Consider the following 27,476-nt stretch of genomic DNA (forward strand, 5'->3'; position numbering starts at 1 on the left):
CTAGCTGCTCGCCGCGCCGGGTGGTGAGCGGGAAGCCGGTCCGTGAGGGGAGGGGAAGGCAGAAAGTGAGAGAGAGAGCCATGGGGGGAGAAGCGTCCCGCCGCCGCCGCCGCTGAGAGAGGCGCCCGGGCCCGCTCTGCTCTGGCTGCTGGAGCCATGGACAAAGCCGTCGGCGGCCAGGTAGGGAGGAGTCCGGCGAAGGAGCCCGCCGTGCAGCGACCGACCCCCGGCTGAGGGGTTGCTAGGCAACGGGGGGAGGGGTGGCCCGCAAACCAACCCCCCCAAAATCCTGGGAGGAAGTCCCTTGAGGCAGCTGTGCCTAGGGGTTAGTGGCTGAGGGGTGCCTAAGTAAAGAGGAGGGGGCGGCGGCTGAGGGGCTTAAATAACGCCCCGGCCTTCTAAATCTCAGGCGTCCCCTCTGCGCCTCCTGTGCTTTTGTTTTGGTTTCTCAACCTGGGCTTTTAACTTCGGGGGCGTTAAATGACTTGTAGTACTTGCTTACGGGGAGTCGCCCGAAGAACTCGTCTGCTGTGGAGGCGGCGTACAAATGCCACCGACACGTAAACAAACCGAGAGGGTGCTTCGTGTCGCGGTAGTAATAATAATAATAATCGTGGGCGGGGGAGCGGCAATGGGAGTTATGGGGCTGGAGTCCTAGACCCGGTGCCTACCGCGGGTGGGATCGGGCCCGAGGGGAATTAGGCGAGGTTGCCAGGGCAGTGAGGGATTTAAAGGGATTTGTTGAAGCTCTGGGAGAAGGAGCTGTTTATACAACGCTCTCACTCTTGACATCCGTAGGGTGGTCTTTATAAGTTTTAATAAGCAAAGGATATATGTAGATTGTTCCCCCCCTCTCTCCCTCTCTCCCCCCCCCCCACCCCGCAATCTAAATTCTGCAGCAAGGAATCTGAATTCTGGAGTAAGAAAGCAAAGGCAAAGCTAGCAGGCGTTGAACATGGGCCACTGGTGTTATGGGGGGGGGGGGGTGTTGAAGATTAAATCGCCAGCTATTGCTAACTGAATGGTGCTGGTTTCTGTAGCAGTAATACATTATAGTATGCTTCTGTATGGTATTGTGGTTAGTGTCGAACTGCGACCTCTGAGACTTGAGTTCAAAACCCCACTCAGCTTGAAACTCCCTTTGTGACCTTGGGGCCACTGCCTCTCTCAGCCTAACTCACCTCACGGGGAATTTGTGAGGATAAAAGTAGCTCCATGGATAGAAATTTCAAGGCTTCAAGACACTTTTGCTATGCATTGTTTCAGTAACTTCTAAAACATATCTGCATGACAGTATTTTTCTTATTGCAAAGTATTGGGGAGGCTAGCCAAGGATGGAAGAATATAGTGGCTTGTCTGATGCCACCTAGTGAATTTTGAACTGGGAACTTATTTTCTGTGCTTTATTGGTGGGAAGGAGAGGATAATGCTGACAAATTATCAAATTTCCAGTCTTGGCATGAAAGACCTGGATTAGCAAATATAGTAGAACTTGGCTATAGTCTTGCAATGCGAAAAGGAATGAGGTCAGAAGGAGGAATGGGACAGAAAGTGCATCTCTCCCCAGGTTCTTCTTTGAGGCTAAAATCATTGTCAGTGACTGACTTGAGGGTTGAATATCCTTCACCTCCTCTTAAAGTAGACTAAATTTTCCAATAAAGCTGGACTGCTATCAGCAATGGGCATTTCTTCGCCTCACTCTTCACACACCTCTTTCCAGTTTGAGGCAAGTGGGGAAGTCAGATGGATTTTAGAGCGAGAGAGATTTGTCCCTGAGAATTTCAGGTATTACTGTACTTCTTAGAGGGCAAACTATATGTAACTCACATTTAAATGTAAATGAAGCACCAACACGCTTGATTAAAAGCGAAAGGCTTTGATTTTGAGTTGAGGGAGTGTCTACTTAAACCTTTCCTTACCAGCTGATTCTTATATCAATATTGTGCTTCTCTCCTCCAGCCCCATCCCTTCCCCTCCTCAGGGTTCCAAAGTATCAACATATGTCTGGAATTTTTTGCAGGGAGAACAACTGGTAGAGTGGAAAAACAGTTGGAAGGAGAAGAGTTAAACATCCCTTGCTTAAAATTGCTGCCACTTAAAGTTGCTTGATTTAAAACACCACCACCATTGGGGCCTCATTGCACACACTTATTTGTTTTGTTTGTAATGTTTAATTTGACCCATTGGCAGAGGTTAAACACATTGTGGATGCATTCAGACAGCTTTTAAAATTAAGATATTAAACATTTTGCCTTTATAAGAACCTAGTTGCATTTTTAAGCTAGTAATCTGTACACAACCATAGTTTCCCATTTCACCTGAACTAGGAAAATGAACTGGAAACAATGGTTAGAGATTTCCTAGTTTATCAGCCATGCAATGAAGAGGCTTTCTAAGTGGGCATGGTTTGTACATATTTCAGCATATTTAGCCAAGATAAGCTGAAGCAGACCACTGACACTTGCAAGACAAGAGTTTAAACTTTAAGGTATCCTCTTTATAAAGTTGTCTGACTAATATCAATCTCTTCAGTTTATTATCACTATCATTATTTTTAATTACCTGCACTTCACCCTAAGGTCACAGGACAAGTTATAAAAAAGCACAGTGCTAAAAACAGTTTAAAACATAATCACAAAAATAAGGTGGGTCCTAAAAATACCGATTTCATGTACCAAAAACCAGGATAAAGAGGTGTGTCTTCAGCGTTCACCAAAATTGTGTAATGAAGATGCCGGATGAATCTCTGTGGGGAAGAAGTTCCAAAACCTAGGGCCTACTACAGAGAAAGCCCTCTCTTAAACCACCTCCCCTGAGCTCCTGTGGAACAATCAAGAGGGCTCCCTCCGCTGATCTTAAAACTGGTGGAGGTCTGTAGGAAAGATACAGTATTTCAGGTATTGGGGGGTGGGGGCTGAGTCAATTAGGGCTTTAAACATTTGTAATTGGCTTCAGAAACAAACTGGTAACTAGTGCAGCTATTTTAAAATTGGTTTGGTGAGATCTAAGTCCAGAACCCCAGCTAGGAATTTGGCTGCTGCATTTTGGACCAGCTGAAGTTTCTGAGTCTTCAAGGGCAGCCCCACCTAAAGCACATTGCAATCATCCAATCTGACCTGGGATAGCTCAGTTGGTACAGCATGAGACTCCTACTCTCAAGGTCATGGTTTTGAGCCCCACACTGGGCAAAAAGATTCCTGCATTGTAGGGGGTTGAACTAGATGATCCTTGGAGTCCCTTCCAACTCTACAGTGCATGACCCATACGCAATACAGCCAGCCTAGATTTCAGACCACAGATCTATGATCTGACTTAATATTAGGCAGGAGCATATGTTCCTAAATGTAAATTTCTACCCAAAACTACAAAGTTGGTTTGGTCTGATCATTGCTGCTGTTATTTAAAGATATGGCTGTTTGGGGTTACATATCATTTGTTTTTATTTTTAACAGGTCTTTTGTGTTGCCTGTAGTTTCCATGAATATTTTTAAAAATTGTTTCTGAAGGCAGAATGGTTACTAAACCACAGACATCACTCTTGTTGAGCAATATGTTGTGGATTAATTAGTAGGAATTGTAACTAGCCTTCAGGTGACTTCATGAAATGGTTACTTCCTTGTTGCATTCTTCCAATACAGTGGTACTTCGGGTTAAGTACTTAATTCGTTCCGGAGGTCCGTACTTAACCTGAAACTGTTCTTAACCTGAAGCACCACTTTAGCTAATGGGGCCTCCTGCTGCTGCCACACTGCCGGAGCACGATTTCTGTTCTCATCCTGAAGCAAAGTTCTTAACCTGAAGCACTATTTCTGGGTTAGCGGAGTCTGTAACCTGAAGCGTATGTAACCTGAAGCATATGTAACCCGAGGTACCACTGTATCTTCCTGTGTCTTCAGTTCTTTGCAGCCAGCCATTATCTGGATTTTAGTAACTAGGCATGGATAGCTGTAGAAGAGGGAGAAGCTCTAGATGACTCCAAGATAAAATAATGATGATGATTAGGTTCAAGGAGAAGGTCTCATTCACAGGAGTGGTAGAGCCACTTGCTTGCAAAAGGCCTCAGCTTCACTCCCCAGTATTTCTAGACAAGACATGGAAAGGCTTCTCTAAAACACCGAGGTGTTATTGCCAGTCAGCATAGACAGTAGTAAGCTAGATAGACCAGTGGTCTGACTTGGTTAAAGGCAGTTTTTCTGTGTTCCTGTAACATTTGCCTAACATTTTTCTTTAGGGGACGAAAGGGTGTGGGTGGGCATTGTTGGTTTTAGTCCTCTTAAAGTCGTATGTTGCATAGTATTGTGCCAGGCAGCAGGCATATGCCTTCACAAGATATCGGTGTTAGAAACTCAGATATACCGTATTTTTCGTCCTATAGGGCGCACCAGCCCATAGGACGCACCTAGGTTTTTTGGGGGGGGGTTTAAAAAAAAATTATTTCCCCCCCCCAGCCGCGGGGCTGGGGCTGGGTGGGGGAAGCCCGAGCTTCCTCCGACCCCGGCCCCCAGAACAGGCTGCCGCCCGCAAGCCTTGCGAGCCCGCAGGACTTCCTGCCGGGTGCGCAAGGCGAGGGGTCGGTGCGCACCGATGCCTCTCGCTCTCCAGGCTTCAGCGAAAGCCTGCATTCGCCCCATAGGACGCACACACATTTCCCCTTCATTTTTGGAGGGGAAAAAGTGCGTCCTATAGGGCGAAAAATACGGTATAAGCTAGGTGCCAAATGGCTCCTTAAACCAGGTTTACAGTTGCCAAATAACAAAATTAGGAAACAGATTGCAAAAAGGAAAGTTGGTATCCTACCTTGTATCATGCATCATTTCAAAACAACTTGTTCTGTGATTGAACCAATGCTACGATATATTCCTTATGCTGCCACGTTGATTTAAAGGCATCACATTAAGACAAGTTATGACTTAGCATGAATGTAGGGTCTCTAAGAGAGTAGATTGGGGCCATTTTGCTCCTCCCTAGTCACTCTGCTACTGCACTGATGTGTGAACTAGGCCAGTGTCTAATCTTAGTAGCTCCTTTTCTTGGGAAGTATCTGTTCTAATGTAGAGTAAGCCTTGGCCTTGATGAAGTCATGGAGGTACAAATCAAGGTTGGATAAGATAGGCTCTTACAGTTTTATAATGCAGTTGTTTCTAGTAGTAAGTTTTAAACTCTTTAAAATGGACTTGGGTTGTGATAGGGAAGGAGGAGTTGCATTTTGTTAATCCAAATGTAATCCAGATATAGATTCAGTTACTAAACATCATAGTTGTATCATTAAAAATAAAACACATGATTTATAAAAAAAATATTTTTATGAATACAGTAATGAAATAGGATTGATCATTAAAAGTCTTCCGGTATTGGATCCTTGTTACCTGGTAGGTTCATGCCCAAGTAATTGTAGGGTTGAAACCTTCCAATCCAAACATAATGCATTTTTATACAGATGCAAATCCCTGTGGTCAGTAGGAATTGTTCCTGTTAATTGTACATAGGATTGCATCCTATCCTAATGATGTTTGGCCTTGTTTAGAAGCTAAGTAATAGATTACTTTATATGAGCTTCATGTATTACTTGTACCCTCATGTAGTTTATAGGGAGACCTCTTGGAAGTTGTATTAATTAAGCACAGTCAGTAGAGCATGAGACTCTTAATTTCATGGTCATGGGTTCAAGTCCCACGTTGGGAAAAATGATTCCTGCATTGCAGGGCGTTGGACTAGATGACCCTTATGGCTCCTTCCAACTCTGCAATTCTATGATTCTGTAAACAGTGTAGGAGTAAGGAATTAAATATGAAAGTTATGAGTAGGTGTTCATGTGAACAGGTTGTTCAGTACTTAATGAAAGTACTTAGCATTTATAAAATGGTAGTGCTACTGCCCACTCATGTTACCTTGTTTTATAGCTTATCTGTTTGAGTAAAGCTTAGACACAAACAATGGAAGCTCTAAGATTGCACATGACATGTCATATGATGTATATTATATTATATGACATGTCATGTGCAATCTTAGAGCTTCCATTGTTTGTGTCTCCACCTATCAAAGATGTCATACTGGCAGTATTGAGTTTGTAAAAGCATTTCACCCAATGTGTTCATTGAATATTGGTTTGTAGATACAGTATTCCCAACTAAGGGTTGCATGCCTTAGTATACCCATTTCCTGATCGGAATTTGCTTTGTCTTTCTTGTGTATCTTAAAAAAAAAACAGCCATTCATTAGTCTAACATGCAAGCAAATGAAACAGTTTGTACTGTATGATCCTTTTTAAAACAGATAAATGATGCATGTTAATCTGAATCTGTAAGATGTTCTGTTTGGCAGTTGAGCTGGAACAGATAATAAAAAGTGTTGTGAGATTTCCAGACAAAATGTAATAGGAACATTTTGTGCTGCTTTAAATGGAGATCTAATTTAGCATGTATATTTGACTTGCATTTAGTAAACAATATCTGACCCCCTCCCAGTAACCAAAAGTAGTTTGACTGAAACATGATAAGAGAAAAATGTGAAAACAATCGAGTTGTTCTAAATGTCATATTCAAAGTATTACTTAGAAATTTATATTTAGAAATACTCCAATGAAAATGTTAAGACATAGCTCAATAGCATACATTCCCCTTAAGCTATTTAGATTTTAATAACACATTACTGTTCATTTACTCAGAAGTAAGCCACATTGAGTTCTAGAGTGCTAGCTCCGTAGCAAGTCTGTTTAAGATTCCAGCCTAAGGGAGAAAAAGGAAGATGCTGAAAATTAACATATACTAATTTTAGCATGCCTGGACTGCTGCTTGCATAAGTGTTTGCATTCTAGTGAGAGTCTCCTGAAAAATAAAAGTTTGCTTTTAAACATTACTACTACTATATTGGTTCCATTTGCCTAATGTAACTTGTATTACATTAATGCACAGAGCAGTCCTAAAAGTGGAGAAATTACTACCCCATCATTGATTAAAAAGTAAGATTTTTTCAGACAGAACTTTGCATAAAATGCTCCTGCTATCTTCTAGTCAACCACCATATTTCCCGTTCCTTAAGATTGCATTGAATAATCTAACTATAGCCACATCTGTTTTTGTGTTTACAAAGCGACTCTTAAAATAGGCAATGTGTAAGTTCTTAATATGCTTGTTGCTGCATATTCTCAATTTTAAAACTGACCAAAAATTTTTTTTTCAAATTGCCGAAAGATAAAAGGTCACTATTATAACTAGGCTGCTTCTTTTTCCAGCTGTTAGCCAGTATAAAACCCAACATTATTTTGAATTTGAAACATAATATGTAGGCATCTGCCTTGTGTTAATTACACAAAGTGCCTTCAGCCGACAGCACTATTCTGCTTAGAAGGACAGCATGGGTTCTGTTTTAATGGGTAATATTGAACGTCTGTTACAGGTTTTTTGTATATTGTAGTCTAAAGATTAAACACAGTGCTGTAACTATAAGACAAAGTTTACCAGTCTGTTCCTGCTAGTGTCATCTTCTGTCGCTGCAGCTGCTAAATAATACAGCAGCCTTTATATTGAAAACAAAGGTGGCTTTATGTTAAATATCTTGGAAGAAATGTAATGGTCAGTGGGAAACATATATAATGAGCTATTGCATGCATTCTGTAAAATTAAACTGAAAGCTGGGCAAGTCTTAAAATCCTGTGCTTTGAAAGAAAATCGCTAACATAAACAATAGAATATGTAAGTACTGATTGTTGTATTTATATAGTGTCACCAGTGTGCATGTTCCTTTAGAGGAAAAAGAGGTTCCTGTGTAATCCATACTCTGATAGAAGTGGAAACAATAGACAGATTGTTATTTGCAAATGGCTTAATGTAGAGGCTCTGAAATCAAAAGCCAAACTTAATTCAAACTAAACCTGAATAAGAAAACACTACACTAATTAATCTTATATCCTGCTGTTTTGCTCAAAGGTGGGTTTGGATTATGAATTATTATTAAATATATTTATGTAGTCACCAGTCAATAAATATTTCTTGTGTAACTTGCAACAAAATACTAAACACATAATACAGTGGTACCTTGGTTTGCATATGTCTTGGTTTGCATATGTTTTGGATTACAAACACGTCAAACCCGGAAGTGCGTGTCCCTGTTTGCAACCTTTTTTTGGATTACAACCCATTTTATTTGGATTAGGAACAATTTTTGGGGGGGAGACCCCATTGGCAAAAGCATGACTTGGGTTACAACCTGTTTTGGTTTACAAACGAACCTCCGGAACAGATTATGGTTGTAAACCAAGGTACCACTGTATACAATAACCAATAAAACAAGAAACCTCAAAAAACTTCCCAGTTCTAAAACAGTTTAAAAGTTTGGGTGAACAAAAGGGACTTCAGTTGGCACTGAAAATACCATAAAGTCTCTGTTTGACCATCTCTGGGGAGGCTGTTCCACAGCTGAGATGCCACTAATGAAAAGTCCCTTTCCTTGGTTCCCCCCTGATTTGCTTTGCCTGCTCAAGCTACCCAGAGGAAGGCCTCCAAAACAATATTAAGCTTCAGGTTGGCATATGCAAGATAAGGCAATTGGTACTTTAAATTGGGACTAGATTATTTTTGCAGGAAAGAATTGAAGGAGGCCTTGAGTTTAAGCACTCCTTCTCTCCTCTGGTGTGGACACAAGTGGCCGTAAAGCTTTCTCTTCCCTTTTAGTTTAACCACTAGGTTATCTGAACTATGGTTTGTTGAAATAAGGCGGGTGTGTGTTTGTGTGCACACGGCAACAAATGGCTCCTTAAACCAAGGTTACAGTTGCCAAAACAGAATATCTAGCTGCCATTTTGGGGCAAGACATATGTAAAGTTTTATTTTTTAAATGACTGTCTATGATTGATTATCTGTTAAACATCTGGCTAGTTCAGATGACAACATAGGGCAGTGATGGCCAAACTTGGCCCTCCAGCTGTTTTGGGACTACAATTCCCGTCATCCTTGACCACTGGTCCTGTTAGCTAGGGATGATGGGAGTTGTAGTCGCAAAACAGCTGGAGGGCCAAGTTTGGCCATCACTGATATAGAGCTAGGTTAAGAACTTTGTGAACTTAAAAAAGAAAAGTCACTTGATCCAGGGACAGTCCACACACACACACACACACACACACACACACATATATATATATATATATATATATATATATATATATATATATATCAGCCTATTCCTCCCTCTTCTTAATGATGACACAGACCATTCATAATGTAAGAATATTCTTACATTACTGTGAGCAGGGCAGTGGGGTGGGGTAAGTGAAGGCAAACTACAACGATTAACTGTAATGTCGTTCACTGCTCCTGTTTAGGCTGCACAGAAAAAGCATTTTGGTTCCTGAAATTCATTCTAATTCTGCAGATAAAATATGACTGATAGAATTCTGCAGGATGTGGTATTAGTGTGTGAAAACAGTCAAGATTCAATTATCCCCAGGCATGCACCTCCAGATGGTGGAGATGTCAGGTGCTGCCATCCTGGCACCCAGGTATTTTCACTTGGTTGCAAGTGGCCAATAGGCAGGTGCAAAATGTGCCTGGCTAATTTCGAACACTGCTTCAAACCATAGGTTATAGGTTTGTCTCAATTAACCATAATTACGATTAAGGTGTGAGTGTCATGACCAGTTGCAGTGAATCTAAAACAGAAGCAAAAGCTCCCAAACTCATTGCAGTTGTGCCAGAAGAGGAAAGTGAGCCTGACTTGTTGAGAGTATTATTGCTGCATCGGGTATCATAGCTGAATAGCTTTCCTTTGGGAGGGTAACTTTTCTTCTGCAGGTTTTAAAAAAGTTAAATAAATACTTTGTCAGACTTGTTTCTTACTAGTATATTTCCTCTAGTACATTTCCTTCTCTTGAAAAACAAAAAACCCAGACTCTTGACTCTTGATTGAAGTGCATAACATTGGAAATCAGTTTTCTATTTCTTTGAAATACAGTGGTGCCCCGCAAGACGAATGCCTCGCAAGACGAAAAACCCGCAAGACGAAAGGGTTTTTCGGTTTTTGCGACGCTTCGCTAGACGATTTTCCCTATGGGCTTGCATCGCAAGACGAAAGCCCATAGGGAAATCTCGGGGACCTTTTTTTAAATGCTGGCGGTGGGGAGCAAAGCCTTTTCCCCCCCTTCGGACTTCAGAAGAGGTCCAGGAAGGCCGGCGGGGGCGAAAGGCTTTGCTCCCCACCGCCAGCATTTTAAAAGCGGTCCGGGATAGCAGGGAAGTGCTTCCCGCTATCCCGGACGGCTTTTGAAGGCAGGTGGGGGGAGCAAAGACTTTTGCCCCCCGCCCGCCTTGGGAAGAGGTCCTGGACCTCTTCCCAAGGCGGGCGGGGGGCAAAAGTCTTTGCTCCCCCCTGCCTGCCTTTCCGGGAGAGCGGAAAAGGCAGCGCTGCCTTCCCGGACAGTCCCGGGGCAATTTAAAAGCCCCCGGTTAGGCAGGCAGGGGGGGCAAAGACTTTTAAATCGCCCCGGGACAGCTGAGAATTCCTCCGCTGTTCCGGGGCGATTTTAACATGCTGGCGGGCGGCAGCGAAGGGTTCGCTGCCGCCCGCCAGCATTTTAAGATCGCCCAGGGACAGCGAAGGACTTTTCCGCTGTCCCTGGGCGATCTTAAAATGCTGGCGGGCAGCAGCGAAGGCTTCGCTGCCGCCCGCCAGCATTTTAAAAGCCCCCGGGACTGTCCCGGGAAGGCAGGCGGGGGGGAAGCAAAGACTTTCGCCCCGCCAGCCTTCAGAAGAGGTTGGGGGACAGACTGTCCCCAGACCTGGTCTGAAGGCGGTTCGGTTTCCATAGGAACGCATTAATTGATTTTTAATGCGTTCCTATGGGAAACCGTGCTTCGCAAGACGAAAAACTCGCAAGACGAAAAGACTTGCGGAACGAATTAATTTCGTCTTGCGAGGCACCACTGTACACTACTTTGCCCAACAGTTATCCCCTGATTCTAGGAAGTGTCGGATACTTGTTACAGCTCAGTCTTTTGCAAATGTGTTTGGAAGTAAGTTATATTTTGTTCAGTGGAACTTGTTTTTGTTTTTTTGTTTAGAAAAGGGTGCATAAGACTGAAGCTTCACCTATCAACAATAAGTGATTATTCATACTTAAATAGACCCACCGAAAGCAATAAAGTAACATTTTTCTTGGGAGTGTAACTCATTCCACCCTCATTTAGATTGATCATGTGCAATGCTCTAAATGAGTGATGACCAAACTTGGCCCTCCAGCTGTTTTTGCACTACAACTCCCATCATCCCTAGCTAACAGGACCAGTGGTCAGGGATGATGGGAATTGTAGTGCAAAAACAGCTGGAGGGCCAAGTTTGGTCATCACTGCTCTAAACTATGCTTCCTTCCATCATAAAATTTACTGCAGATAAATGTGTGGCACACAACATGACTGTTTTTAATTGTTTTCCTATTTTGTAATGTGCATTCTTCAGAAGACTGAACTTAGGTCTGTTGTGCATATTTCCTTGTGTGACATAATTGTTTGCATAGTTGTCACCTCCTCTCTGGTTACTGCTCTGGTGCTTTAGATAAGGGATATATTTCCTGCACATGGAACTAGAATAAATTGTGTCAGTGTGTAACAGTCTATGTAGTATTCTACCAGCTTTGGGATTGCTGATCTTAAATGCAATTAATTTTGCTTGAATAATTTTGACTGGGGAAATGTAACATGGTAAACCTACTGAAAATACAGCCCTAGTGGCTATGACAGCCCAGAAAATACTCTAGTTTATGTTGCCTAACATTTTAACATGTTTCTTTCCCTTCCCTTAAGAATGTGAAACTCTCTGCTGAAGTAGAACCATTCATTCCTCAGAAGAAGGGTCCGGATTCACTTATGATGTCTATGGCGTTACCTACTGACAGTGGAGGAGTTAATGGCGTGGAACCAGCTCCTATTCCTAGCTACCTGATTACTTGCTACCCATTTGTTCAGGAAAACCAGTCCAATAGGTAATTATATATATTCTGTGACTAAATAAATGGATGTAAACATTTTCTGCACCTGCCATTTAGTTTTCTATGTTCCCTAAAATACTGGGAAGCTTTCACACTAAACTTCAGCACTTAAAGCTGAAATTGTGTGCATGTTTTCTTGGGTGTAGGCTGTTCCAAACTTAGTGGCACTTGCTTCTGGGTAGACATGTGAGGATTAGATTGCATGTTAGTTGAATAATATGGTTGTAGAAGGAACTTATTTGCTTTCTCTCTAGATTTTTTTTTTTTAACCATTCAGAAAAATCATCTATTTTTTGTGTCTCCTGAATGAAAGGTGGTGAGGCTCAGACCTTCAAGCCACCTCTTAAATTTGCTATCTGTTAGAGCAGCGAAATTAGCTTCATGCCACTTCCAAAATAAGGCAGTGGCCTCCTTTTGCTGCCTTCTTTGCATAGTTGCTGAGAATAGATGAAAGGCAGAAAACTGTTCATATTTTCACCGAGCATAGGACTATGATGAAACCTCTGGAAACATCATGTAATTCAGGTCTCCCTTTGATGTTTAAGGCTGCAGTTGTAACCCCATTTACATGGAAGTAAGCACCATTAATTCAGCAGAATTTAATTCTGAATGGACATTGTGAGGACTTGGCTATAATTTTACCTGTAAAAACATAGGACTGCCATGCTAGTATAGCACTTGATATCTCACAATAGTGTGATACTTAGCTTGTGCAGTACAGTTTAGTGCAACTAGTTCCTCATACCTCAAACTGGACAGCCATATGAACACAGTGGGGAAATGTATGTGGGATGGACAGCACTTAGCACTTGCAGAATCTTTCTTTTTGGTTTTAAAGGAAAGAATTGGTGCTGGTGGACCGTTGCGCACTTAACCATTCAGAAAGTGAATTATTCTCTTCCTCTCCACAGGCAACTTCCGCTGTATAACAATGATATCAGATGGCAGCAGCCTAACCCAAACCCTGCTGGTCCATACCTTGCTTATCCCATTATTTCTGCTCAGCCACCTGTGTCTGCTGAATACACGTATTACCAATTGATGCCAGCACCATGTGCCCAGGTCATGGGCTTCTATCATCCTTTTCCAGCCCCTTACTCAGCACCCTTCCAGACAACAAGTGCCATAAATACAGTCACGGCAGAATGCACGGATCGCCCAACCCAGCCCAACCAGGTCTTTTCATTATGTAGCCAGCAGAGTAGAAGCTCCAACAGGGGACCAGCTGTGCAAAAAGTAAGTCCGTTTAGCAAGCAACATAATCAAAGGATGAATGGCTAGTTTGGAATATATCGGTGAAGTATATGTTTGTCAATACAGTCCAACCTCGGTTCTCGAACGCCTCCGTTTGGAACATTGTGGCTCCCGAATGCCGAAAACCCGGAAGTAAATGCTCCGGTTTGCAAACGTTTTTCTGAAACCGAACTTCCGACGCAGCTTCACCTTTGTTGTCGAACATTTCGGAAGCTGAACAGGCTTCTGGAATGGATTACCTTGGACAAAAAGGGTTTGACTGTATCCATATCATTGTTGTAAAACATTATGCTGGAAATGGAAATTCCTTTAAAAAAAATGTTTTACACCAGAAATGGAAGACTCTAGAAAATATTTTTGTACAGAGAATAAACTTTTTGAATTCTGCATGCATTATCGGGGCAGCATAGATAGAGCACAACCTCTCACTTGTTTCCTTCCTCGGTCTGCTTATGCCAGGCATGGCCAAACTTTGACCTACACTTGCTTTGGGACTACAGTTCCCATAATCCCTGACCAATTGTCCTGTTAGCTAGGGATGATGGGAGTTGTAGTCCCAAAACAGCTGGAGGGCCAGGTTTGGCCATGCCTGGTTTATGCAATTGGGCATGCACAAAAGCCCAAGCCTTGGTGTTGTGTGATTCAAGACCTTTTCACATGTAGACACACATATATGATAGCTTTTATCTGATACAGGTATCAAAACTAACAAAAGTTAAAACAATTACTCCATATAAAATGCACCTTTCTGAAAGATAAAATAATTTTTTTTTATTGTTACCTGTTTAGGATTTGAGGATAAAGAAGTTTGAAAAAAATAAAGGACATCCTTAGTTTATTTTGCCAGCAGAATATGGTGGTCACTGAGCTGTCTAAAAAATAGCCTTCCAATATATTTTGCTATATCTATTGCACACAGGTCCTGTTGAATTCAGTATGTTTTACACATGTGCAATTGGAGGCAAGATTGTAACCACAGTGTCTGTACACGTCTGTTGTCTAGAGTAATGTAACGTTCACTGTTTTATTTTTTAAAAAGTGGTGCAGTATCAGCCTAATTTCATTTTTTGGTGTTTCTGAAGTGCTGCAGTAAGATTGTAGTGTTGAACTCGATACATTTTAAAAACCTTTACCCTTCCTTCTTGAAAATCACGAATACATCTAGCTCCCATCCATGCAAACATGAATAGGTATCATATTTATGTGCAGTGGTACCTCTGGTTGCGCATGGGATCCGTTCCGGAGCTCCGGTCAGATCCCGAGGAATTTGCAACTGGAGGTACCTGTTCTACACATGCGCACAACATGGTAGAGCGCTTCTGCGCATGCACACGCAATGAAACCCGGAAAAATACTTCTGGGATTGCCGTGTGCATAACCTGAAGGATACGCAACCAGAAGTGTGCATATCCAGAGGTACTACTGTACTTGCTTTTGAAATTTTATTTTTAAAATGGTTAAATGACAGTTCTTAAAAAAACACAGGCAGCCATACGGATGTAATATTTTAAAAAACTCTTAAAAGCCATTATAATAGTAAATTGCTGCTTTTGGCAAATTAATTCCAAAACGAATTAATAGTGTTTAAGTGCTGCCTAACCTCTGCTTAAGATGTATTAAAAGCAGTTAATTTATCCATTTGAGTTACCCTTAATACTGTCTTCCATAATTCCAAGACTGATAGAATTCTGGACCATTTCCAATTCTTATCATACTTGGACACCTACCAAAAGGTTCTCAATACATTTTTTAAAATCACACTTAACAGTTATACTTCGGTAAAGCACTGTTACTGAAGTGTCAGAATTTCAGCAGCTAGACATGCTAAGCTTGGGTTCCAAACACGTTGCAGTAGCTGGAACATCAGAAGTGTGAATGTACCTAATGTAGAAATAGTAGTTTATTAGTTATCAGTACAGATAGATGAAAGCTGCTTAGCAAAACATGAAAGATCTTTAAACAATGGACTGTACTTGGTACTCATTATTTATTCATTGTTTCGTATGTAACATACTTTGATTTTTTGTTAAAGTGCCGATTGATCTGAGGTTAGTTTCCAAATGTTTGCGGATAATATTAAATAATCTTCTGTGGTTATTTTCTGTGGAAATTGTTTTTCCTAAACCAAGTCCACTGGCTTACCAAATACATCTCTTTCCTTGGCTAATCATTTTAAACAGCAACAGCCTCCACAGATACACATAAAAAGCAAAAGGCCTCCAGTGAAAAGTGTTGCTATCCAGAAAGAGACCAGTGCGTCGGGCCCTGAGAGCAGACCTAAAATTGTACTCTTGGTGGATGCTTGTCAGCAAACAGGTACAGTAATATTCTGTGCTTAAGTGAAATTTCCTTGTACCTGAAAAGGTCCTTGTACAAAGCTTATATAGAAATATTTGTGTTGGAAGTACAGTGGTACCTCGCAAGACGAATGCCTCGTAAGACAAAAAATTCGCAAGACGAAAGAGTTTTTCGTTTTTTGAGTTGCTTCGCAAGACGAATTTTCCTATGGGCTTGCTTCGCAAGATGAAACTATCTTGCGAGTTTGTTTCCTTTTTCTTAAAACCATTAATACCATGGGAATCCGTGCTTCGCAAGACGAAAAAACTCGCAGAACGAATTAATTTCGTCTTGCGAGGTACCACTGTATTGGGTGTTCCTCCCATTCTGGGATGATATGCTTAATCTGCCTTGGCTCCGGGGTAAGTTTACATTGGCTATTAGGCATCATTCACGTGGTGTACCTCCCTTTTGCCACTAATATTTCTGTCTTTTTAAGTCAAATTTTATTCAGTTATTTTCTCAGAACATAGTCTTATGAACATAATCACAACTGAGAATATATTATTCCTTTCAGTCTAGCTGCCCAAGTCCGAAATTGGTCCAGTGAGGGCTAGCTGTGCTGAATGGCCACAGAATGCTGACCAGGGCAGAGTGGGAATGGAATATGGGGAAGAAGGAATCGTTTATTAAAAACGAGCATAATTAACTAGAATCTGGGACATTTCCCACACAACATAGCAACAACTGATCCTATTTGTTTTTAGCATTTTGTATTTTATCTGTGCTGTTTTAATTTGTGTAACACTCCTTGAGTCCCATTGTGGGGGGAAAGTGGGCTATAAATGAAATAAAAATAGGTAGCATCCATTGCCTATTTTGCACTTTAGAAACTCAAGCACCAAGGTTGTAGAAGGAAGCGGAAATTATTGCCATCTGTACGTTTAACAAAACTCTCTGGCAATGGGTTGTTCTAGATAGCTATCTAGAATGCCTGATAATTCCATTACTATTGTGACAGCTCTTCTTACCTGCTTGTATGTTTGTGGAAGAAGACTAGGTTGCTCCAAAGAACTGTTAGTTCTTAGTAATCCCACTTGCCTTGCATTGCAGACTTTCCATCGGAGATCGCAAGCAAGTCACTGTCTGAGAGTGTGAGTGCCATGCACTGGAAACCAAAAAGCAGGCGGCGGCGAACCTCCCACCCTGCGGAATCCTCTAGTGAGCAAGGGGCTAGCGAAGCAGACATTGATAGTGACAGTGGTTATTGCAGTCCTAAACACAGCAACCAGGCTGCTGGTGTGACCTCAAGGAGCACAGAATCTGCTGCATCAAATGTAGGTAAACGCCTGAAGTGTTTAAAAGGGATGAAGATGGCACAAAATAAGCAAAATCTTAAAATCTCTTCTTTTTTAAATTTTTCAGATGATGGAACCATCAATACATCCAGGTAACTTTCATATATATAGAGAGAGATCAAAAAATCTCAAGCACTCAAGCTTTGCTGTTTTTTGCCAACATTCTCTTCCTAACAGCATCAATAAACCACCTTTTTTCTATTGTCCTTCTGTCTGATAAATATGCCAGGCCTGAGGTGAAAATTAAGCTCCGTAAGAAATGCATATAAGGCTTCATTTTTAATTGTGCATTCCTTACTTCTTACGTTAACACAATGCAACTAACTTACAGTAAAGGAACAAATAAATGTTCATTTAGAAAGAAAACATGTTGTACTTGGCAGACAATACACATGGGAGTAATAGCTATAACAAGCCACTTTCATTCAGAATTATCTCTGATGTGAACTATTAGAACAGGTAAAACTACTGAAAACAGGAACTAATTTTACAGGGTATATATACACAGAGCTAGATTTTGCACCTAGCTGTCTCTCCCTATATGTGTAACTTTCAGTACTGTTGGAGAATGGATATAATTTTTTACACTTTGTTTTTCATACATGGAGTATTTCCTTAAATGTCTGCGATGTTTGTTTCAGGAGCCGTCAGTTGGGCAAGTGTCAGTTCCCAAGCAACTCAGAAAAAGCCTTGGATAGAGAGAACACCAGTTTTCTCAAGAGGTGGACGGCAACCTGAGCAGTGTAGTAACTCACAGGTAACCTTTTACTATGAACACCCTAAACTTAGTGTAAGTTTTGCAGGTTAAGCAGGGCTGTACATCAGTTTCTTTAAAAGATGAAAGCTACTGTAGAAAGCATGTAAAACTGGCAGACTTGTACAGAGCTATTGATTCAGAGCTATAGAGAGCATTTGGGGGCATCATTAAAGGGCACATGAGATTTATAACCATTTAGTCATGATAAGAGTTATTTCATGATAGAGTTGGGAAAAGTACCAGTCCATAATATGTTTTGGGTTGTGTTTTTTTAATGCACGTGTAGCCTGCCTTTAGATGTAGGGGACATAGCACATCGTCAGAGAGAAGACAGAACTTGCAGAAGAAACACGAGAAGCCTATAACCATAAACCAGTCAAACAGGACAGAGCCAAGTCCTGAGCCCCTCTATTTTGAGGTAACTTTATTATTCATTCATTCATAGTAATTGTCACACAAAACCCTCACTGAAATTTTTGAGTGGACGATGGCGGCCTTGTAATCGGCTTATCCTGTTTTGTCAGCTCCACTCCACCCTGTCTGCCTCTGGAAGAAGCGAACCATAAGGATTTGCTCGGTGTTACTTGCAAGTCTTGTGGTTTCTTTCTTTCTAAACAAAATGAGTAGAAGCCAAGATTTGTTCTTTGCTTGCCGTTTGCAGTTTGTTGGAAGAAGCAACCTGTGGTTACTGGTTCACACATAAATCCTAAGCCAAGTTTCATGGTTTGTTTCTCCTGGAGGCAGGCAGAGCTGAAGCCATGAACCTGAGCTCCATGCACCAGCACACTATTCGTTCAGAGTGAGCCTTGGTTTTATTTTTGACCATGGATTATTGCACTATATGGGGAACCTTGGGGCCCGAGGCAGAATGTCACCCTCCAGGTCTCTCTATTTCCCGCTTTGGCCTTGCTTCCTCCTTGAGCATTTTTGCCTGGCTCGCTTGTGTCACTGGACTCATTAAGCTTCTTGCTTGCTTGGATGCCGAACAAAGAGGGATTGGGGAGTGTGAGTGTGGAAATTATTGTACAAAGGTACAAATGACATCTGTTCCTCTTCCCATTTCTGCTTCTGTCACTACCCTCTACTATCAGGCGGCCCCTGAAAGATTCCCCAGGAGGACCTGTGGCCCTCAGGTTCCCAACACCAGGATTATTATTATGTGCAAAGAAGGCTGTTTTTGTGTCCTACATAATAGGCATGCTCATTTTTAAAGCATATAAACTTGCCTTTCGTTGTTACTTTTTAGTGTGTCCCAGCATTTTGCTGCCAGCATCTTCCCTTCTTTAATTGTTGCATAATGAGTGTCTCATGATTGGGCAAGTTATTCTTTTTTAAGCATTGCAGAGTGGCACCTGCTAACTTCTGCTAATGGCTTAAGTGAGGCCTTGGTGCCTAGTAGAGATAGAGCGATGCAAACTTAATTCATTTCAAATCCTCCCAATATTTTTATTTAGGATGAAGACGAATTTCCAGAGTTAAACAGTGAAAATGGAAATTCCAAGGGTGGTAATATGCAGCTGAAACATGCCCCTAAAGTGGTAAGAGGCTTTTATAATGTAAATAGTATTTTGATTTAAATTAGCTGGTTTTCTTCGATAGATATTGTGATTGACTATTGATAATGCAGCAGCAGTGAATGCTTCTATTCTGTGGGAGTGGAGAAATGTGGTGGAACGAGGTGCAGAATTCAGTTTCATAAGAATATTTGCTTTTAAAGAAGGAAGCATGTTTCTAGCCCTTTATGGCTTGGATTATATGCCCGAAAGTGTGAGCAATGTCTGCTGAAATCTCAAAAGCCAGAGGTGTGGAGGGAGCTTCAACACCTTGCATAGCTCGTTATTCTAGTCATGACTGGAATAACTAATGCAAAATAGAAGAGTAATGTTTTTCCCCCTCCATGTGCTTATACCAGCAGCAAGTAAAAAGTTCCAGCCTTTCTGGAGTAAATCATTCATGCTAGTAATATTTTGAGTCTCTAGATTATTTATGAGTTGCCTTTTTCATGTGACCTAAAAGCCATTGGTAGAGGACTGCATCTGCCAAATCAAATAATTGCTCAGACCTAACTGAGATACTGTTTAAATAAAGCACTCTGACCACTTAGGGAGTCCTATATGAGTGTACTAGGTTGTGTGCTGATACAGTTGAGGTAGTTTGGGAAACAAGGTCAACTTGGGCAAGTTTGTGATGAGCTATGCTTTCTGTTGTAACACCTTTAAAGCTGTGCTCTCTCCCCTTGTTCACCCTAGTTGGATGGTTTACCCGAAAATTCTCCAATCAATATTGTACAGACTCCAATTCCAATCACCACGTCTGTTCCAAAACGGGCAAAAAGTCAAAAGAAGAAAGCCCTAGCAGCAGCACTGGCTACGGCTCAAGAGTATTCAGAAATTAGCATGGAGCAGAGAAAACTCCAGGTCTGTTCTTTTTTATGTTATAATCGTGATTGGCTGCGTATTTAAATCAGGGACAGCCAGCTGGAAGCCTCCAGCCTGGGTACAATCACCAAAGCAATCATAATCACCAAAGGAGCCCTGGTGAACCTACCAAAAAGTTCATAGAGCTTCACTTGCATGAAGAACGTTCAAGTTGTAATATTTCCTAGAATTACATCTCTCCTTCTAGGTTTTGTATATACTGCCTTGGCTATGCCTTTGTTTGTAAGCACAAAAACATTATTGCTATATTGAACCAACGGTATCTTCTAGCACCCCACCCTCAGGAAAACAGATTAAACACCAAGATCAGGCATCCCCAACTTTTGGCCCTCCAGATGTTTTGGACTACAATTCCCATCATCCCTGACCACTGGTCCTGTTAGTTAGGGATCATGGGAGTTGTAGGCCAAAACATCTGGAGGGCCGCAGGTTGGGGATGCCTGACCAAGATCATGGGAAGTTTATAATGTCTGGTTAAGTTATGCCTCTGGTCACTGGAGGTGAACTGTGCCACTTTTATTCTGATTATAGGAAGCAGTTTCAAAAGCAGCTGGAAAGAAGAGCAAAACACCTGTGCAGTTGGACTTGGGGGATATGCTAGCCGCTCTTGAAAAACAGCAGCAAGCTATGAAAGCTCGCCAGATCACAAATACCAGGCCCCTTTCTTACACAGGTGGGTACATCTCACTTGGCTGGTTTTTATAGCTACTTGTTTCTCTGCCATTTTCCACCTAAGGCTAACCTGTGGCCCTCCAAAATTTGTTGGACTGCAGTGGCAATCGGTCCCAACCAGTGTGCCAAATGGGTCGTGGATGATTGGAGTACGTTTTTGTTATTCAGTAAATGTTTGTACCATTCTGTGTGATGAATAAAGTCAGGTTGGCTTGCTTATGTAATTAAATGTCAGGGTGGATTATTATAGTAATAAAAAAGTATAGAATACAATAATACATTAAAACCACAACAACAACAACAACAACAACAACAACAACAACAACAACAACAACAACAACAACTTATATATATCCCGCCCATCTGGCTGGGTTTCCCCAGCCACTCTGGGTGGCTTCTAACGAAAGATTAAAAATACATTAAAACATCATGCATTAAAAGCTTCCCTAAACAGGGCTGGCTTCAGATGTCCTCTAAACATTAGATAGTTCTTTATTTCCTTGACATCTGGTGGGAGGGCATTCCACAGGGCTGGCGCCACTATCGAGAAGGCCCTGTGCCTGTTTTCCTGCAACTTCGCTTCTCACAGTGGAGGGAACCGCCAAAGGCCCTCGGCGCTGGACCTCAGTGTCTGGGCAGAACGATGGGGGTGCAGACGCTCCTTCAGGTATATTGGGCCGAGGCTGTTTAGTGCTTTAAAGGTCAGCACCAACACTTTGAATTGTGCTCTGAAACATAATGGGAGCCAATGTAGGTCTTGCCAAGCCAGCAACAGAAAGCAATTCCTTGTTACAAGTGACCAGCTGCCCGTAAATGCTTTGGTGAACAGAGATCTCAGGACCTAGACACCTACAGGTGTTTGGATTTCAAGTTGTTCAAGGCTTTATATGTCAACAGCAACACTTTGGATGCTTCTGAGCCCAATTCAGTCAGTGCAACACTCTCATAAAACTGATGTCATATGGCTTCAATAAGCTACACCACTTGGCAGTCTGTCAGCTACTTTCTGCACTAGTTTACACTTCTGAATCCCCTAAAAGGGTAGCTCCATGTAGAGTGCATAATAATACTGCACTATTAAGATCGGGGGGGAGAGCTATGGTTCAAATCTCCACTCAGCCTAATCTGGCTAACAGTGTTGTTGCAAGGGTAAAATGCAAGCCTCCGCAATTTCAAAAATGGTTTCTGTGTGGCAATCCTCCTTGAGTGTATGAGGCTGGCTGTGCAGTTCTTTGAAAGCCAGCCAAAGGAAGGTTCCTTTCTGCTAACAGTTGAAATAACATACTATTAATTTTAAGGGACATACCATGTTTCTGTTTCCTTGCTGAGCTAAAGTGTTCCTGCAAAACAGTAGACTAAACCGAATACTAGTTTAAAGCCATCTGGAAGCAGAATCGTTCCATTGTGTAACTTTCCTGTCATTGTTGTCTGTTTTTGTTTCCAATGAGAGGAAAAGGCTTTTGTAACAAGAGCTGATCGGGGGGTGGGGGGGCGGGTTGTTTGCTAATTTTGGTTTGATTTCAGTAGTAGGGGTTAGAATAATGGTTGTCTTGATTTCATTCAGTTGGCAGTGCTGCACCTTTTCATGCCAAAGAACCTGCCAGCCGAAAATCCTTAACTAAAGGACAGCCGTCAGTGGGTTGTCTCAATCCTTTGGACTCCACTGCCCCAAAAGTGAAACGAGGAAAAGAAAGGGAGCTCTCAAAGCTGAAGCGTCCAACAGCACTTAAAAAGGTAAGCAGTTTTTAGAACGTTGCTGTGGACATGGTGATCATTAATCCTAATGGTCCAGCTTATTTTATTTTATTTTATTATTTGAAAGCAGGAGACAGGATAAGCTTCCATTCATGATCATGACGTATGATTCCCCTTCCACCCCGATGATGGGAACAAGCAGAGCACCAAGGAAGCCAACCGGCCAATCGATACCTTGATGTCACTTATTTCATCCCCAACAGATCCAAACTGCCTCAGTAAAAGTGCTTGATTCAAAAAATGGTCTCCTTGCTCACAAAAACACAGTTCTCTTGATGAGCTGTTCGTCTCTTTGCCCCGCGGCATCTATTTCTGTGTTAATTCCCAGGGTTTGCCCACGCTGACTTGTGCTGTGGGCCTAGCTGCTGATCGAAGGGTTGCCTATATTTAAGGTCATCTTTCTCATTCAGTGGACTCTCTGCAAAGGCTGATACTGTATGCCCTTAAGACCAGTTGTGTTATTTCTAGCAGATGAAAAGTGGACATTTTACACCACAAAATGCTAAAAGGTTATATTTGCTTGTTTCTTTTCGGCAGCTCCTTTTGCTCGCACAGCAACAACGCTGCCTCTGACTCTCCTGCGCTCCACTTCCGCGTCAGGCTTGACCTGGGAGTGGGGCTGCTGCAGCTGGGTGTAAAAAAGCTGCCTCAGTAGCTGCCTTGCATGCCAGAGCCAGGCTTCAATGAGGGAGCATGTCTTGGGGGTGCCTGGTTGCGCCCCTTCCAAAAAATGTGCCTGGGGTTATGCCCCAGTTATGATATCTGGGTTACAGACTAACCAAATACCTTCTCTGTACCAGAGAGCCTAAAACTGGTAATCACTATCCTGTTGTTAACCATGTAGGATATGGCCAATAAAAGGGGCAACACGCATTTAATGAACAACACAGCCTAAATGGCTTTCCTTTATTCTTATTTTGGGATCCTAGAAACTAGGCCCTCCTTTTCCAAAGATTTTTGCCATGTCCCAGGTACTTTAAAATTGTTGAATCAGTTATTCATAAATACTGTTTTGCACCACTTCTAAATAATAGCCGTATCAATTTAAATACAGTGGAATCTTGGGTTAAGTTACCCTCGGGTAACGTAAACTTTGGGTTGCAAAAACAGCAAACCTGGAAGTGTTTCGCCACTTGCGCATGTACAGAAGTGTTCTACCGCCATATGTGCATGCACAGAAGTGGTCTCTCCGGTTGTGAAAACTTTGGGATATGGCCGGACCTCTGGAATGGATCCCATTTGCAACCGGAGGTACCACTGTCCTTGATTATTGTTGCATGGTTTTATTTGCAGGTGTGTGAGCAAAGGATTCTGTGGGGAGAAAAATGTTTTTCAATTCTGAATTATTTTCATATGTCACTGTGTTTTCTTTTTAAAAAGAAAAAAAGCAAAAGTCAGGCATAACAAGGGCTTGGATCCAGTGATGTCCTGTTAGCAGAAAGGCACCTCTGCTTGTGCAAGACAGCACCACTGAATTATCCCAACTCTTCTCAGTCGTGCTACAACCTCCAGGGCCCTGTTCCACACTGTTCTGGGGGTCCATTGATACTCCAGACTAGCTTTGAATGACAGGGTGGTGTCTAGCTTGTACAACAAGATTTTCTCTCCCCATCTCTCAGATCCTACCCAATATGAAACAAAATAATACAGTTGTGAGGAGGCTAAGTTTGCTATTGCACATAAATAAAAATGACAACTAATGGATTCTCCACTCCAAAGAGAAGGAAATTCAAATTTGCAATCATCAAGTATCACGTTCTTGAAATAAAAGATTGCATGTGCCACTGAGGAAGACAGCAAGATTTAAAATCATCTGGCAATTGAAATCACTATTTGCCCTAAATATTGGCAGTTAGATTTATTATACTCTGGTTTGCAATAAGGATATAATTTTATAAATAATGTGGTAAATCCTTTCTTTTAAAGAACTATATTGTTTTAGAATATTTGATTATGTATATGCTACTAATCTTAGTAACGTATTGTATATTATAATATATTCCCAACTTTTACATTGTTTCCTAATTTTCTTTTGACACGGGTAATTTTCCTTTCTCATGGTGTTTATAAAAAATACAGTTTTTTCCTGCTGTCCCTTCGTTGTTCAGAACATCCACCCACTTCTGAAAAATGACTTTCACTTACGAACAAAATATCCACATTGCTATCCCTTTTCCTACAAAGCAGCAAGCTTATTAATTTGTAGAAGAAATTAGCATTGCTCACATTATCCTAAACTGTCTCTCCACCCCACCCCCCAGATTATCTTGAAGGAAAGAGAAGAAAAAAAGGGGCGCTTATCTGTAGATCATACCCTTCTGGGAGCTGATGAAGAACAAGAGGTGAATCTGACTCCAAATCAGTCAGAAGACGTAGCATCTCAAGAAGGTCAGAACTCTAAAGATTGAACTGAAATATCTGTCTAGATGCAGTAATATGCTTTACAGTATTTCCTGTGTGCATGTGTGTGCCCTTGAACATTGTTGTGTTTTTTTATAATTTTAAGTAGAGTTACTAAATCAGGAGCTTGTCTATGGCAAGTATTGTTTTACTTAGGAATTTGGACCAGAAGGAGTAAGCTTTGTGCATGTTTTTAATCTAAATTGTAAATATAATGTCACTCCAGAAGCTATTTTAGCCTTTCAAGAGCAGTAGGAGTCTGTGGATGGGCAGCTGAAGAGCCTCTACAGCAGGCTTCCTCAACCTCGGCCCTCCAGATATTTTTGAGACTACAATTCCCACCATCCCTGACCACTGGTCCTGCTACCTAGGAATCATGGGAGTTGTAGGCCAAAAACATCTGGAGAGCCAAGGCTGCTCTATAGTAACATAGTCCATGACTTGGCAGCCTCAACATCTCAGCCTATAAGTTTTTAAAATTGCCTTGATAGTTACCGTATTTTTTGCTCTATAAGACTCACTTTTTCCCTCCTAAAAAGTAAGGGGAAATGTGTGTGCGTCTTATGGAGCGAATGCAGGCTGCGCAGCTATCCCAGAAGCCAGAGCAGCAAGAGGGATTGCTGCTTTCACTGTGCAGCGATCCCTCTTGCTGTTCTGGCTTCTGAGATTCAGAATATTTTTTTTCTTGTTTTCCTCCTCCAAAAACTAGGTGCGTCTTGTGGTCTGGTGTGTCTTATAGAGCGAAAAATACGGTAATTGCTAGCTGTAGTTTAATATTTATCCCCCAACTGAAAACAAAACAAGAAATCTAGCACAGCAACCACATGGTGTCAGTGCACCATTGTTTTGATGCACAAAAGCTGGATCTGTCAGATCATACTATTGACTAGTCTGGTTTACAGTGTTGGGTTCTTTTGAAAGTGCCATGGTGGCATGAAGGAATGATATGTTCCAGTGATCCACACAGATGCTGTTTTTGACTTTATCATTTTCCTGTTACAGAAACCGGCTTGAGTGTGCCGAGTGACACCTCACTCTCTCCGGCAAGTCAAAATTCTCCTTACTGCATGACTCCAGTATCCCAAGGCTCACCTGCCAGTTCAGGAATAGGTAGCCCAATGGCTTCTTCAACCATCACGAAGATTCATAGCAAGAGATTCCGAGAGTAAGAGCTGTTTTTAAAAACTAACCTTCTGCATCACTTGTCCAATAAAATGTGTATTACAGTGTAAGTAGAATGATGGAATTATAGCGTTGGAAGGGATCATGAGGTTCATCTAGTCTAGCCCCTTGCAATGTAGGAATCTTTTTGCCCAGTGTGGGGCTCAAACCCATGACCTTGAGAGTAAGAGCCTCATGCTGTACCAACTGAGCTATCCCACAGAGTTTAGTTTATCATGGACCAAAAAAACCTCAAGTTCAGCCCAGCTGCAAAGCATGACAGTTGCACTTAAATAAATTCTAGCTATGCTATGCATAGTGTATCATAGACCAGAGAGAAGGTATCTGCACCCCAAATATATTTGGATAGCTTAGTCAAGTCATAACTGGAAGAGACAACAAAATAGGTATTCTTAGCCAATCCTGATGAGAGAGGATTTTGTCAATTACCCCTTGTTGACAGACCATGTGTCTTTGCTTTACCTTTCGCTTTGAGTGCCTGGGGTCACTTTGAGTGATGCTAGGTTTTGGTATTCTAGATACCAATATTTGGTTCTCTAAATGATTTTAGGAGAGATTTTTTGGAATATCTTTTAGTTTAGGAAGCTTGTATCAGAAACTTCTGTGCCACATTCTCTGCTAGTTTGAGATTCAGAATAACTGACAAAATAAAAACAATGATACTAAAATTACACAAAGTTATACCCATAAATATTAAAGATGGCAAATATGCCACAAAATATCAAGATAAACCTAAATATGTATTTTACACTTTTCTGAAGTCCTTTAGCTCATCCCTCTATATGAGAGAAGAGCTCATGTTAAAATACCCAGGTATAGAGGGATGAGTTAAAGGACTTCAGAAAAGTGTAAAAACCCTTGAGGAAAGGATAGTGAAAGCAGTTTGGCCTTCTTGAACTTTGTCTTATTGTATCCCTTCCGACTTTACAGGTACTGTAATCAAGTTCTAAGCAAAGAAATAGATGAGTGTGTGACCCTCCTGTTACAAGAGCTTGTCAGCTTCCAAGAACGAATTTACCAAAAGGACCCCATGAGAGCAAAAGCAAAGAGGAGGCTTGTGATGGGTTTACGCGAGGTTACAAAACACATGAAGTTAAACAAGATCAAGTGTGTTATCATTTCTCCAAACTGTGAGAAAATCCAGTCAAAAGGTATTAATGATTATCTCTCGTGGACCACCTTCTCTTACAGCTTCGGTCTGATTCTCTGCTTCAACACGGAATCATTCTTTTCTTTTTGCCTATGCCGTTTTTTATTCTGCAGGGCACTGAGGGGCTTTCAAAGAGCTGTGTGCAGAGTACCATGTGCACCCTGGGGCTTTTCTGTCTCCCTTTCCTCCTGCAGGTCCTTTCACCCCTCAAGAAGCCCCTGCAGAGGAATGCAGAATGATTTTGTGTGGCACAGAGCCT

General features: G+C 41.7%; 1 protein-coding gene across 2 annotated transcripts in view; it reads left to right on the forward strand.

Annotated features, from left to right (window-relative positions):
- The first annotated feature begins 19 nt into the window (after positions 1–19).
- Positions 20–27,476, forward strand: part of SECISBP2L (SECIS binding protein 2 like) — a 34,141-nt gene continuing 6,684 nt past the window's right edge. Inside the window, exons 1-15 of one of the 2 annotated variants that reach the window (XM_081888469.1) lie at positions 20–180; positions 11,790–11,968; positions 12,886–13,210; positions 15,409–15,544; positions 16,619–16,842; positions 16,931–16,955; positions 17,505–17,620; positions 17,907–18,038; positions 19,075–19,158; positions 19,870–20,037; positions 20,590–20,731; positions 22,295–22,464; positions 24,747–24,873; positions 25,888–26,050; positions 26,998–27,218. In XM_081888469.1, coding sequence (XP_081744595.1) covers positions 157–180; positions 11,790–11,968; positions 12,886–13,210; positions 15,409–15,544; positions 16,619–16,842; positions 16,931–16,955; positions 17,505–17,620; positions 17,907–18,038; positions 19,075–19,158; positions 19,870–20,037; positions 20,590–20,731; positions 22,295–22,464; positions 24,747–24,873; positions 25,888–26,050; positions 26,998–27,218 — 2,236 coding nt within the window. In that variant the 5' untranslated portion in view covers positions 20–156. The remainder of the gene's footprint in view (positions 181–11,789; positions 11,969–12,885; positions 13,211–15,408; positions 15,545–16,618; positions 16,843–16,930; positions 16,956–17,504; positions 17,621–17,906; positions 18,039–19,074; positions 19,159–19,869; positions 20,038–20,589; positions 20,732–22,294; positions 22,465–24,746; positions 24,874–25,887; positions 26,051–26,997; positions 27,219–27,476) is intronic. The other variant, XM_081888470.1, reaches the window with a different exon arrangement.

This window comes from Podarcis melisellensis (genome assembly GCF_964234715.1).
Source record: "Podarcis melisellensis genome assembly, chromosome: 14".
Taxonomy (NCBI): Eukaryota; Metazoa; Chordata; class Lepidosauria; order Squamata; family Lacertidae; genus Podarcis; species Podarcis melisellensis.